The following is a 13841-nucleotide window of genomic DNA, read 5'->3' as shown; positions in this document are numbered from 1 at the left end:
GAAACTAAACTAAAGATATGTTGAAATGGTTAGCAAAGGGGTCTTTTAAACATAGAGGCAAACCCCTTCCCCTAGAAAACAGCAAGAATTTTCATATAAAATTAATAGGCACGAGAGAACTGCAGCTTGGAAGACAGAAGTATTACGGCACTATATCCAAGTCCTGGTAGGGAACCTGACATCCATCATCACTGAAAAAATGATGGAGGAAACTCCCAATCTTCACCCGAAGAACATGTTCCATGGTGTTAAACATTCTCCCTTTATTAGCGTTCCTTACAGCATAGGAAAATATTGCGTAATAGGAGCCCAATAGTTGAGTACCTGACGTAGATGGATAATTTGGCGAAACTGTCAGCACCCATCAGACCTGAAATCTTAGGGGAGGAGAATCGAGAGCTCAATCAAGGAGCAAAATTAAGAACATGTTTCATGTTGCAGAACAGTTTCCCTCTGTGGTATGTGTCTATCACATGAGAAGATACAAAATTACAGGAGTGTAGAAACCAGAGTCCATTAAAATCCATTACTTTCTAACCAGGCAAATACGTATTCCGACTTGTCGAGGAATATGCCGGAGCCATTGTGCACCAACCTAAAGTTTTGCGGGGTATAGCAAATAATAGACTATTTGTTTATCCCTCAATATTTCTTGGCCTCCTTAAACTTCTGCCTCTGTTTGTGTACCTCCAACGAATAGTCGGGAAAGACTCCCACATCCTGGTTGGTATGTTTCAAAGGTCCTTGTTTCCTTGCAAGTTACAGCAATTTATCTTTGTCTTTGAAATTCCGAAACATGGCAATAAAAGTACACGATGGTGCCATAGGCGGAGGAGCTCTAGTCAGGATCCGATGCACACGTTCGACAGAGGACATAGGAGAAAAGGCAGTATCCCCAAATGTTGATTTGAGCCATTGTACCAAAAACGCAGCAGGGTCAGGTTTTTCCCACGCCTTCAAGCAGGCCAATGAAGAGGACGTTACAGCTAAGCAAGCGGTTCTCCATATCATCAATTTTAGCCCGCCATGCAGACTGTTGCGTTTCTAGAGTGTCGAACCGTGATCTCAGCGGAGTCACTACATACTTCATGTCAGAAATACTCCTCTCAGACTCCGTAGCTATTTCAAGCAGTGCATGCACATCATCTCTGAGAAGACCAAAGTCCGTTGGAAGGGCAAAAATTTTCTCAGCCAAAACCGTACGAGAATCTGTAATGGCCTTCAGCACATCTAGCATTGACGGCTCAGGTGGGGAGTCGACAGTAGTGGAAGGAGAGGCGGGGGCTTCAGGAGACCGCGGTGTGCGGGGCTCATATGCAGGACCAGTGGACTTGTCCAACTTATCCGTAATTTTGTATTGCTTGGAGGGGGCCATTATGGGAGTACCCCTAGCAGCAGGATGGTGTAAGAACAGAGAATCACCTCTGATCAGTGCACAGCCACATATACATTAGAGAATTATATGCTTGGGGAAGGGGAAGATTCTCCACGTGTCTCATTATATCAAGGTTACATCTGTGCGGTGTGAGGAGGGACAGAGGGGAGGTCGTAGTATACCAACAGTTTCGGTGGCAGCAAGCTGCTAAAGTCACTCGCCACTCCTGTGCACAAAATGGCGACTGCATCCCCAGAAGCTTCTACTCTGCAAAGGGCCCACTCTTTCCTGTCCATACCTAGTACTAGGGTGTCCGGGCAGCACTGAGGTCTTAATGAAGGGCCCTGGCCGTGTAACCGCGGTCCTCTGGCGTTTTAGTCCGACCAGAAGTAGCTGTCGGCCAGCTTCTGTCAGAAATTTAGCCGGGTATCCGCTCCCACTACTAGGCCATAAAATAAAAAATTTCCGATCCGGGCCAGGAAGATCCCAAACTGCCTCTCAACAGCAGAAGTGCAACAGGACAGCTGCCAGGTTTGATGATGGGCTCCGAGAGAGGATGGAGGTGGATAAAGTGTGTCACCAGTGGAGCTCAGGAAGCACGTCCTCTCCCACCGATTGCATTCACAGCCTGAATTCTTAGTGGAATCATGTCACAAAGGATCTGTGAACCCACTGAGCCGTACCGCATTGGTGGTAAGGCAGCTGGCCAACAAGGCGCAGGTGAATGTCTATAGTTAGTATAGGTACCTGTGGCAGCTCAGACAGCAGCAGGACAGGCTCGGCTAGGACCAAGCAGCAGGCAGACGTCAGGCGAGGTGAAGCAGGTCAGACGTGGAATACAGCACGACACGACTTTTGCACAGCACACTGCTAGACCAGGATGGTATGGAATGCAAGGAACTGGAACAGGTACAGGAAACACACTAGGAGGCCATCACATAGACAAACTAGGAAACATCAACAACACTCAGGCATAGAAGCAGGGGGCTGGACCCCTCATATAGTCCAGGGTACTCACGGGTCAAAGTTCATCAAAAGTCTGGTGCGCGCGCTGCCCCTTTGAGAGCGGGCATGAGCATGCGCATGCACACTACGGGATCCGGCTGAGGTGAGTGGAAGCGAGCACTGGCATCTCCTGAGGAGGCTGGGGCCAGAGCTTGCTGACTTGTGGCTGCGGCTGTCAGGAGGAGATTGGAGCTGACAGCCTGCAGCCATGGACATTACAGTATCGCCCCTCTTACGCCCCCTCCTCTTGGGATTAGATCGAGAGAGCACCTTCTTCAGAAGAGTAGGAGCATTGAGATTCTCCTCTGGCTCCCAAGACCTTTCTTCAGGACCAAACTCCCTGCAATCCACCAAATAAAAAGTCTTTCCAGTCACTTTTTTGGTGTCCAGTATATCCTGAACCACAAAGGTGTCTAAAGGGCCACTGGAGGCAACCACAGGGCTAGGAGTCTTGGTGTAGCGGTTCAGAACCACCGGCTTCAGGAGGGAGACATGGAAGGAGTTGGGGATCTTGAGGGTAGGAGGCAGCTGAAGCTTATAGGCGACAGGGTTGATCTGCTGTAGGATCTCGAAGGGTCCGAGGAACCTGGGAGCAAATTTGCATGATTGCACCCTTAGTCGGATATTCCTGGAAGACAGCCAGACCCTCGTGCCAGGAAGAAACTGAGGAGGTTCCCTTCTCCTTGTGTCAGCCTTCCGTTTCATGCAGTCAACTGCCATTAGAATGGAGGATCGAGTCTGCTGCCAGATCTGTAGGAAGTCTCTAAAAGCTGAGTCAGCCGCTGGAACCTCGGAAGTATCGGGCACCGGGAGAGGAATTTGTGGGTGCTGGCCGAAAACAATGAAGAACGGCGTATTCCTTGTGGACTCGCTGGTGTGATTATTGTAGGAGAATTCAGCCCATGGGAGCAACTGCACCCAGTCATCATGCTGCTTGGAAATGAAGTGGTGTTGGTAGTTCTCCAAGATCTGATTGATCCTCTCGACCTGACCATTGGACTGAGGATGGTAGGCTGATGAAAAGTCCAACTTCACTCCGAGGAGTCCGCAGAGGGCTCTCCAGAACTTCGAGGTAAACTGAACCCCCCCCCCCGATCAGACACAATATGCTGCAGGAAGCCGTGCATGTAAAAGATGTGTTGGATGAACAGCTTGGCCAGCTGAGGAACAGAAGGAAGATCGGTCAGAGGAACGAAGTGGGCCATCTTCGAAAATTGATCCAACACCACCCAGACAGCACTGCATCCAGCAGAGAGAGGCAGGTCCGCAAAAAAGTCCATAGCTATATGCTGCCAGGGAGCATTGGGCACAGGCAATGGCTGGAGCAGACCAGCAGGTCTGGAGTGAGCGGCCTTGTTGGCTGCACATACAGAACAGGAAGAAACAAAGTCCATAATGTCCTTGAGCAGCGTGGGCCACCAGAAATTACGAGCAATCAGATCCCGGGTCTTACGGACCCCCACGTGACCTGCCAGTCTAGAGGAGTGTCCCCAGCGGAGGATTTTTCCACAATCAGCCAGGCACACAAAAGTCCTCACTGGAGGGATGTCCCCAACTTGCAGGGGATTGACAGAGATAATGCAAGACGGATCAATAATATTCTGTGGACTCTCCAAAGTGTCTTCCATCTCGAAAGACCTGGACAAGGCATCAGCCCTCACATTCTTGTCGGCCGGGCGATAATGGAGCTCAAACTGGAACCTTGTAAAGAACAGTGACCACCTGGCCTGGCGAGGGTTCAGCCGTTGGGCCGTCTGGAGGTAGGTCAGATTATTGAGGTCTGTAAAAATTAGGATCAGATGAGCTGCGCCCTCTAGTAGATGTCTCCACTCTTCCAGGGCCAATTTGATGGCCAGTAACTCCTGATCCCCAATCGAGTAGTTGCGTTCTGCGGAAGAAAAGAGCTTGGAAAAGTATCCACATACCCTTGACTTGCCCTTGGGACCTCTCTGGAACAGGAGTGCACCGGCACCGACAGAGGATGCATCCACCTCCAACGAAAACTGCAGAGAGACATCCAGATGATGGAGGATAGAGGCTGACGTGAAGGCACTCTTCAGGCTATTGAATGTGGACTCTGCCTCGGGAGTCCACACCTTGGCATTCATACCCTTCTTAGTGAGGTTAGAGATGGGAGAAGTGTGGAATAAACTGCCTGTAAAAATTTGCGAATCCCAAAAAGCGCTGTATGGCCCTCAAGCCTTGAGGACGTGGCCATTCCAGAACAGACTTGACCTTTTCAGGATCCATTTTGAGACCTTGATTCGAGACGATTTAGCGCTTTGTCAAACACGCACTTCTCCAACAAAGCGTACAGATAATTCTCCCTTAAAGGGGTTGTCCGGGTTTTTTTGGTTTTTTTTACATGTAAAACCACATTACACATATTTACAATTGCATAATAGACTCACCTGTGCAATCTTGCTTCTGTTCTCTGCTCTGGCTTCTCTCTTCCTTCTGGTCACATGAGCTCTGACGTCACCTTTTCAGCCGCCTCCACTGTCGTGTCGTATCCCGATCACATGGTCTCGAACCACAGAGACCTCGGATGGTATACGACACGTCACTTGTCACGTGCTGTATATCGGCTTCTTCTGCTTCACAGCCTGTAACGCGCATGCGCTGTCCTTGCTGTTCTCGCGGTCCTTGCTGTTCTCGAGATAACAGCACGGGCCGCGCATGTGCGTTACAACAGAACAAGCTGATATACACCACGTCACAAGTGACGTGTCGTATACCCGGCAAAGAATTCAAGAGCAACAAAGCGGCAGAGCCGGAGCAGAGAGAGACGTCAGGATCTGGAAATGGGGCCACTTTGGAAAACGTAAGTATATTACAAATGTTTTTGTATTTAGAACTTACATGCATTAAAGGGGTTTTTTGATTAATGGTATCTCGGACAACCCCTTTAACCGTAGCAGAACTTGATGGACATGTCTCTGTAGCGTCATAGGATCTGGAGAAAAAAATCAAGATGTCATCAAGGTAGACTACTACACAAACATAGAGGAGGTCACGGAAAATGTTGTTCACAAACTCCTGGAAGACTGCGGGAGATTTACACAGGCTGAAGGGTATTACTAGATACTCATAGAGTCCATCACGGGTTCTAAATGCAGTCTTCCATTCATCACCCTGGCGAATCCGGACTAGGTTGTAAGCCCCACGCAGGTCTAGTTTAGAAAAAATCTTGGCACCAAGTATACGATCAAACAGTTCAGAGATCAGTGGCAACAAATATTTATTCTTCACCGTGATCTGGTTGAGACCTTGAAAGTCGATACAAGGACGAAGAGAGCTATCTTTCTTTTTGACAAAGAAGAACTCGGCTCCTGCCGGGGGGGGAAGACTTTCGTATGAATCCCCTCTCCAAGTTCTCTTTCACATAGGCGAACATGGACATAGCCTCTTACAAGGAGAGTGGATATACCCTACCACGGGGAAGGGATGCACCAGGAATCAGCTAGATAGGGCAGTCATACGCCCGATGTGGAGGCAGTGTCTCCGCCTCGCTCTTGCTGAAGACGTCCGAAAATGCAGCATAATGACTCGGCAATCCTGCCAATGACCGAGGCAGCGAAGGCTGAGCCGAACGAATCTGCACCAGGCAATGACCTTGACACTCAGGGCCTCACTGGAGAACCTCTCCAGAATTCCAGTCCAGGACTGGGGCATTCAGTCGGAACCAAGGCAGGCCCAGCAACACAGAGTTAACAGCTTTAGATAGCACATAGAAAGGCAGAAGCTCGGAGTGAAGGGCTCCCACTTGGAGCCTCAGCGGCTTGGTCATATCTATAACTGGGTCTGGCAGAGGTAATCCATCTACTGAAGCAACTGTTAACGGGTTCTCCAGAGGGGTGGTGGGTAATTGAAGAAGATCCACCAGGTCTCTACAGATGAAATTCACAGTGGATCCAGAGTCCAGATACGCAGAGACCTGATGCATTCTTTCACTGGACACTATGGTCACAGGTATGGACAATCTAGATGGAAGTCCATTCTTACCCACGGTTGTCACTCCTAGCAACCCTAGGTTTTGGGATCTTTGGGGACACAGGCGCACGAGATGGCCACCGAGGTCGCAATAAAGGCAGAGTCCAGACGTGCGTCTGCGTTGTCTCTCCTGGGTGGATAACTTACACTGGTCCATTATTACTGACTCCTTAGGAGGATCGACATCTGAGGACAGTAGGGGTTGCTGCAAAGTAGGAGCCAGACTGGGAAGGATTCCCTCCCGTCGAACCTCTTGGAGGCGTTCTCTGATCCGTATATCAATCCGGGATGAGGTCATCCAGGGTAGACGGCAGATCCCAAGCGGCAAGTTCGCCCTTAATTCTAGAAGCCAGTCCATGCCAGAATGCAGCCACCGGAGCCTCATTGTTCCATAACAGCTCTCCCGCCAGGGTGCGGAAGTGGATGGCGTACTCACTCACGGAGGTGTCTCCTTGGCGTAGGTTAATCAAAGAGGCCGCTACAGATGATACCTATCCAGGCTCCTCAAACACCATGCGAAAAGTCCAGAGGAAGGCTGGGAAGTCACGGGTCTCTGATCCTTGTCTCTCCCAGATAGGGTTCGCCCATGCAAGAGCCTTGCCAGTGAGGAGACAGATGATAAAAGCGAACCTGGCGCCATCAGACGAAAATATCCTAGCATACAGGCTGAAGTGAATCTGGCACTGATACAGCAAATCAACGACAGGTACTTGCTTCCCCATCATAGCAGTCAGGAAGTGGCAAAGAAACACTCGGGTCAATACTGCCAAGAGGTGTAGTCTGAGGATCCACATTGCCATGAGGTGTAGTAGGAGGAACAGCAGCTTGTGCCTCCTGCCGACGTGCAAGAATGTTCAAAGCCTGGAGGAGTTGGTCCTGTGGAGACCGGAAGTCTAGCATATCCTCTCTCATCTCTTGAGACGTCGTCATAGTCTTGAATCGACCAGCGGGGTCCATGGCCTGAGCATACTGTCACGAAGGGTCAGTGGACCCACTGAGCCGTACCGCCTTGGCGGTAAGGCAGCTGGCCAACAGGGCGCAAGTGAATGTCTATAGTTAGTATAGGTACTTGTGGCAGCTCAGACAGCGGCAGGGCAGACTCGGCTCGGACCAGGCAGCAGGCAGACGTCAGGCGAGGGGAAGCAGGTCAGATGTGGAATACAGCACGACACGACTTTGGCACAGCACAGAACTCGACCAGGATGGTATGGAATGCAAGGAACAGGAACTGGAACAGGTACAGGAACCGGAAACACACTAGGAGGACATCACATAGGAAACATCCACAATGCTCAGGGGGTAAAGCAATTCGCTATGTATAATCTAAGGGATCACTCAAGGCGTCCCATAGCGACACAGGTGACCACAGAGGGTCTCAAAACAGCAAAGGATAGAAGGGAGGGAAAAGAGTCAGTATAATTAGATAGCTGAAAGGCAATATGACACAAGCCAGGATCGAACGACAAAGTGTAGCAGCATGATTATTCACCCAGTCCAGGATCAAACAAACGGTAAATAAGAATCAGAGGAATCAATTGAACGATATCTGTTCATTGAGACCCGCCGGTTTCATGGTATGCATGCGGAAAATCCATTGGGCCTCTTTCTGTAGGATCCTCTTGTCCCAATTGCCCCCCCTGGCCGATGGCCGTATATGCTCGATCCCCTGAAATTTAATAACGTGGGTGTCACCGCCATGCTTTTCCCACACGTGTCGGGCCACCGGGGTGTCCATATTGCAACGAATGTCGCCTACGTGATCCCTTATTCGTCTCCTAAATTCTCTAATTGTCTTGCCGATATATTGCAGTCCGCAGACATAAGAGATCAGGTAGACGATGCCCTTCGTTTTACAATTTATAAAGGATCTGTTTTCAAATGTCCTACCAGTCGCATGGCTGTTGAAATTCTTGCTGCAGGATATAGATTCGCAAGCTTTGCAGGACCCACATCTAAATGTTCCCTTTATGTTGTGTGTAAGCCATGTTGTAGGGCGGATGGATTGCATGTGGCTATGAACCACACGATCCCTAATGTTCCTGCCCCTCCTATAGGTGACCGAGGGTCTGTTGCCCACAAGATCACCTACATCTGGGTCAGTCCTAAGGATCCCCCAGTATGTCTGTAGGATCCTGATGACTTCGTTATTCGATGAGTCGTACGTGCCTATAATGCGCATTTGATCATCAATCGTGCGCTTTTTGGGATTTAGGAGTGCACTCCTATTGCAATAAAATGCACTGCGGTAGGCTGATCCATGGACTTCATGGGGATAACCCCTCCGGCGAAATCTATTTTGTAGATCAGAAGCGGCTAATTTGAAGTCAGTCATGGTGGAGCAATTCCTGCGTGCCCTCAGGTATCGACCTTTGGGTATCCCCTTTCTCAATGGTGCGGGATGCCAGCTCTCCCATCGAAGGATACTATTAGTTGCTGTCTCCTTCCTGAAGATATTAGTTTGTATGTATCCCTGTTCTGTTTTACATCTTTATTGATATCCAAAAAGGTCATTTTGCTCTCATGGATGACAGATGTAAAAAAGAGCCCCATTTCGTTAACATTAAGAATGCCCACAAATTCACTGAACTCCTCCTTAGTTTCAGACCACAAAATCATGATGTCATCAATAAATCTTAGCCAGAGAATAATCCTGGATGTCCATTGATCCATCTCCTCCCCAAAGACAATCATCTTCTCCCACCAGCCCAGATATAGGTTGGCATAGGAGGGTGCACAGGGGGTCCCCATCGCTACCCCCCTTAGCTGGTGGAAGAATTTGCCATCGAATAGAAAAAAATTATGTTCGAGAACAAAACGAAGAAGGCTGACCACAAACTCGTTGTGGGCCTGAAAATGTGTTCCCCTTTCTTTCAAGAAATCCTCCACAGCTCTACACCCAGTGGCATGGGGTATAGAGCTGTAGAGGGCCTCAACATCCAGTGAGGCCAAATATACACCAGTGTCACATTTGATGCCCTCTAACCTTCTAAGTACATCCATCGTATCACGAACGTATGATGGAAGGGCCAATACAAATGGACTAAAGATCCGGTCAATGTAGAGACTAGCATTCTGTGTCAGGTTATCAACAATGGGGCGACCCTTCAGAGGAGATTTGCCTTTATGTATCTTGGGCAGGCTGTAAAAGGTGGCATATTGTGGATGATCAGTCAAAATAAAGCGTTGTTCATTAGTGCTCACCAGATTGAGAGATCTACCTTGATTTACCAATATTTTTAGTTGGTTTGCAAAAATCGGCATGGGATCACTCAATAAAATTCTATAGCATACTGTATCGCTCAGAATGCGGTGGCACATATCACTGTATTGATTACGATCCATCGCGACAATATTGCCACCTTTATCTGACGGTTTAATGACAATACTGTCGTCCTGCTCAAGGGCCTGTAGACCTGCCATCTCCTCTCTTGAAGTATTGAATTTGATGGTATTGGAAGAATCTATTTTCCTGAGCTGGTCCACCACTACCTCCAGAAATACATCAATTGGTGTATTGTCATTGACAGGTGCATTTCTGGTGGAAGGCTGCCTCAGATCGGTAAAAGGACCATCACCCACACTTCTCTGACCTTCTTCCCATAATTGATTGAGTGTTCTAAAGTGCGGTAGGTCCTCCTCAGAGATCCCCAGTTCAAGGCATTCTCGCCTGTCGTGGGTTTTAAAAAATGTCTTCCATTTCAATTTACACACGAATAGATTCAGATCCTTGACCCACATAAACAGGTCGAATCTATTCGTGGGCACATCTGCAGGGCCAATTTGAATTGATTTAGCTTTGCTGCCTGTCGTCACAACAGTGCAGTAACGACAATTTGAGCCTACTATCCAGCACAATCTAGCTTCCTGAGACTGACCTATTGCCATATATTGTAGCTTATTGGCTCCATTCTCATCATTTGACATCCTCAGCTCAGTGATCTGTGGATTTCAATTGAGCAACAGTGACAGCACAATCACTCAATACAATACCTCACTATACAATTCGTGGCCAAGGTTATGTGAGTTTGGGGGTCACTCACACATACCAATTTGCACCAATGGACTTTTAACAATTTTAATGCAGATCAATAAAAGTTAAATATTAATTTACCTACAGACCACATCTTTCCTCTTTCCCCAATTCCTGACTCAATTTAAAATTTTCAATACCCTGTTGGAGTACTATCTCTTTTCTCTCATAGTCTGGGTTATTAGAAAATCTCCTGACCGATTCAATGCCCTCTTTCAATTCCGCTGTACTGCGTGCCAACAATATTTTTTCCTCCTCCAGTAAAATCCCCATAAACCTAAGGGACGAGTCAATCGACTCCTCCCATTTTCTGAGGAGATCTGGAGACCTGACCCGTGCAGCGGGAATAAGGGAAATACGTAAGCCCCTAGGTACTATCTTATTTCTCAGATACGTGTCAAGCGTCTGAATCTCCCACCACGACCTAATATGGTCCTTATAAATCCTAGTGAGTTGACTGAAAGAGGCACTAATGCTTAAATGTTGAGTCTGTGACACCAGTTCATTTTCAGAAAACACTTCCTGTGCGTCACTCATCCATTTCGCTACATTTATCTCGCCAGTACTAAAGCCTGCCATCCCCACTGTAAATGTTTAATTATAGTTTAATTATAGTTTAACACTACACAACAATTGTTGCATCAATATATGAAAGATGTCCGTTCACTTGATTAATTAAATAGTATCACTGCCTATATGAACGATTAAAATTGATGTGTAGTGTTAAACTTAAAGAGGCTCTGTCACCAGATTTTGCAGCCCCTATCTGCTATTGCAGCAGATCGGCGCTGCAATGTAGATTACAGTAATGTTTTTATTTTTAAAAAACGAGCATTTTTGGCCAAGTTATGACCATTTTCGTATTTATGCAAATGAGGCTTGCAAAAGTACAACTGGGCGTGTTGAAAAGTAAAAGTACAACTGGGCGTGTATTATGTGCGTACATCGGGGCGTGTTTACTACTATTACTAGCTGGGCGTTCTGACAAGAAGTATCATCCACTTCTCTTCACAACGCCCAGCTTCTGGCAGTGCAGCACTGTGACGTCACTCACAGGTCCTGCATCGTGTCAGACGAGCGAGGACACCGGCACCAGAGGCTACAGATGATTCTGCAGCAGCATCGGCGTTTGCAGGTAAGTAGCTACATCGACTTACCTGCAAATGCTGATGCTGCTGCAGAATCAACTGTAGCCTCTGGTGCCGACACGATGCAGGACCTGTGAGTGACGTCACAGTGCTGCACTGCCACAAGCTGGGCGTTGTGAAGAGAAGTGGATGATACTTCTATACACAACGCCCAGCTAGTAATAGTAGTAAACACGCCCCGATGTACGCACATAATACACGCCCAGTTGTACTTTTACTTTTCAACACGCCCAGTTGTACTTTTGCAAGCCTCATTTGCATAAATACGAAAATGGTCATAACTTGGCCAAAAATGCTCGTTTTTTAAAAATAAAAACGTTACTGTAATCTACATTGCAGCGCCGATCTTCTGCAATAGCAGATAGGGACTGCAAAATCTGGTGACAGAGCCTCTTTAAGCCTGGAGTGGATTCAAAAGTCATAGCTTAAACTTTTTCCTGCGTGATCTACTTCTGGCTTTGGCTCAAAACACTGCATGCGTGTTTCCAGATTAATATGAATGTCCTACATCTTTCAAGTTTTGTGTTTTGAAACAAAAATCACAAAATAAATTTTTAATCCTAACAGAAAATTCAGAAAAATCAGAAAAGAAGTCTGAGGGAAACTTCATGGAATCGATACATTTTAAAGTAGAAGATGAAGGTATCATTCAGCAGTCTTCAGGAGAAAACCTCATTACCCTTAATGTACATCGAGGACATCACAGTACAGATCTATTATATAATTCCATTGATCATGAAGAACCTTCTCCTGACCAATCACAGATTGTTACCACAAGTACAGCTCAGAAAGGGGGTGAAAGGTTTCAATGTGGTAAACAGCTCATAAAAATCTCAGGCCTTCTTACAAACAGAGGAATTCACACAGGGGACAAACCATATTCATGTTTAGAATGTGGGAAATGTTTTACAAATAAATCAAATCTTGTTACACATGAGAGAATTCACACAGGAGAGAAGCCGTATTCATGTTCAGAATGTGGGAAATGTTTTACACAAAAATCAGGTCTTGTTAAACATGAGAGAATTCACACAGGAGAGAAGCAGTATTCATGTCCAGAATGTGAGAAATGTTTTACAAATAAATCAAATCTTGTTAAACATGAGATGGTTCACACAGGAGAGAAGCCATATTCATGTTCAGATTGTAGGAAATGTTTTACCTTTAAATCAGATCTTGTTGTACATGAGAGAATTCACACAGGAGAGAAACCATATTCATGTTCAGAATGTGGGAAATGTTTTATTACTAAAGTCATACTTAGGAATCATCATAGAATCCACACAGGGGAGAAGCCGTATTCATGTTCAGAATGTGGAAAATGTTTTACAGATAAATCAAGTCTTGTTAAACATGAGAGGGTTCATACAGGAAAGAAGTCATATTCATGTTCAGAATGTGGGAAATGTTTTACCTGTAAAGCATATCTTGTTATACATGAGAGAAGTCACACAGGAGAGAAGCCGTGTTCATGTTCAGAATGTGGGAAATGTTTTACAGATATATCAAGTCTTGCTAAGCATAAGAGAATTCACACAGGAGAGAAGCCGTATTCATGTTCGGAATGTGGGAAATGTTATGCACACAAATCATACCTTGTTACACATGAGAGAATTCACACAGGAGAGAAGCCGTATTCATGTTCAGAATGTGGGAAATGTTATACACACAAATCTTACCTTGTTACACATGAGAGAATTCACACAGGAGAGAAGCCATATTCATGTTCAGAATGTGGGAAATGTTTTACACGCAAATCATACCTTGTTATACATGAGAGAAGTCACACAGGAGAGAAGCCGTATTCATGTTCAGAATGTGGGAAATGTTATACACACAAATCATACCTTCTTATACATGAGAGAAGTCACACAGGAGAGAAGCCGTATTCATGTTCAGAATGTGGGAAATGTTTTACTACTAAAGGCAAACATAGTGCTCATCAGAAAAGTCACACAGGGTAGAAGCTATTTGGATGTTCTGTATGTTACATAGTTGATAAGGTTAAAAAAATGACATGAGTCTATCATTTCTAACCTATAATCCTACCATGTTTATCCAGAGGAAGGTTGATGCCAATTGCCTCATTTGGGGGAAAATTCCTCCCTGACTCCAAATATGGCAATCAGAATAAATCCCTTGATGAACGTCCCATCTCCAGAATCTAGTACTCATAACTTGTAATATTATATTTTTCAAGAAAGGCATCCAGGCCCTCCTAGAACTTGTTCAAAGAGTCAGCCACCACAACATCCTGTGGCAGAGAATTCCATAGTCTCACTACTCTGAC

The 13841-nt window shown here is 46.4% G+C and overlaps 1 protein-coding gene across 1 annotated transcript in view; it reads left to right on the top strand.

Annotated features, from left to right (window-relative positions):
• The window catches only part of LOC142708287 (uncharacterized), a 235374-nt gene extending 221859 nt beyond the window's left edge, over positions 1 to 13515 (top strand). Inside the window, exon 6 of the mRNA XM_075848357.1 lies at positions 12527 to 13515. Coding sequence (XP_075704472.1) covers positions 12527 to 13515 — 989 coding nt within the window. The remainder of the gene's footprint in view (positions 1 to 12526) is intronic.
• Positions 13516 to 13841: the final 326 nt, after the last annotated feature.

The sequence above is a fragment of the Rhinoderma darwinii genome, chromosome 1, assembly GCF_050947455.1.
Source record: "Rhinoderma darwinii isolate aRhiDar2 chromosome 1, aRhiDar2.hap1, whole genome shotgun sequence".
Classification (NCBI taxonomy): domain Eukaryota; kingdom Metazoa; phylum Chordata; class Amphibia; order Anura; family Rhinodermatidae; genus Rhinoderma; species Rhinoderma darwinii.
This window is presented reverse-complemented; position numbering and strand designations above follow the sequence as displayed.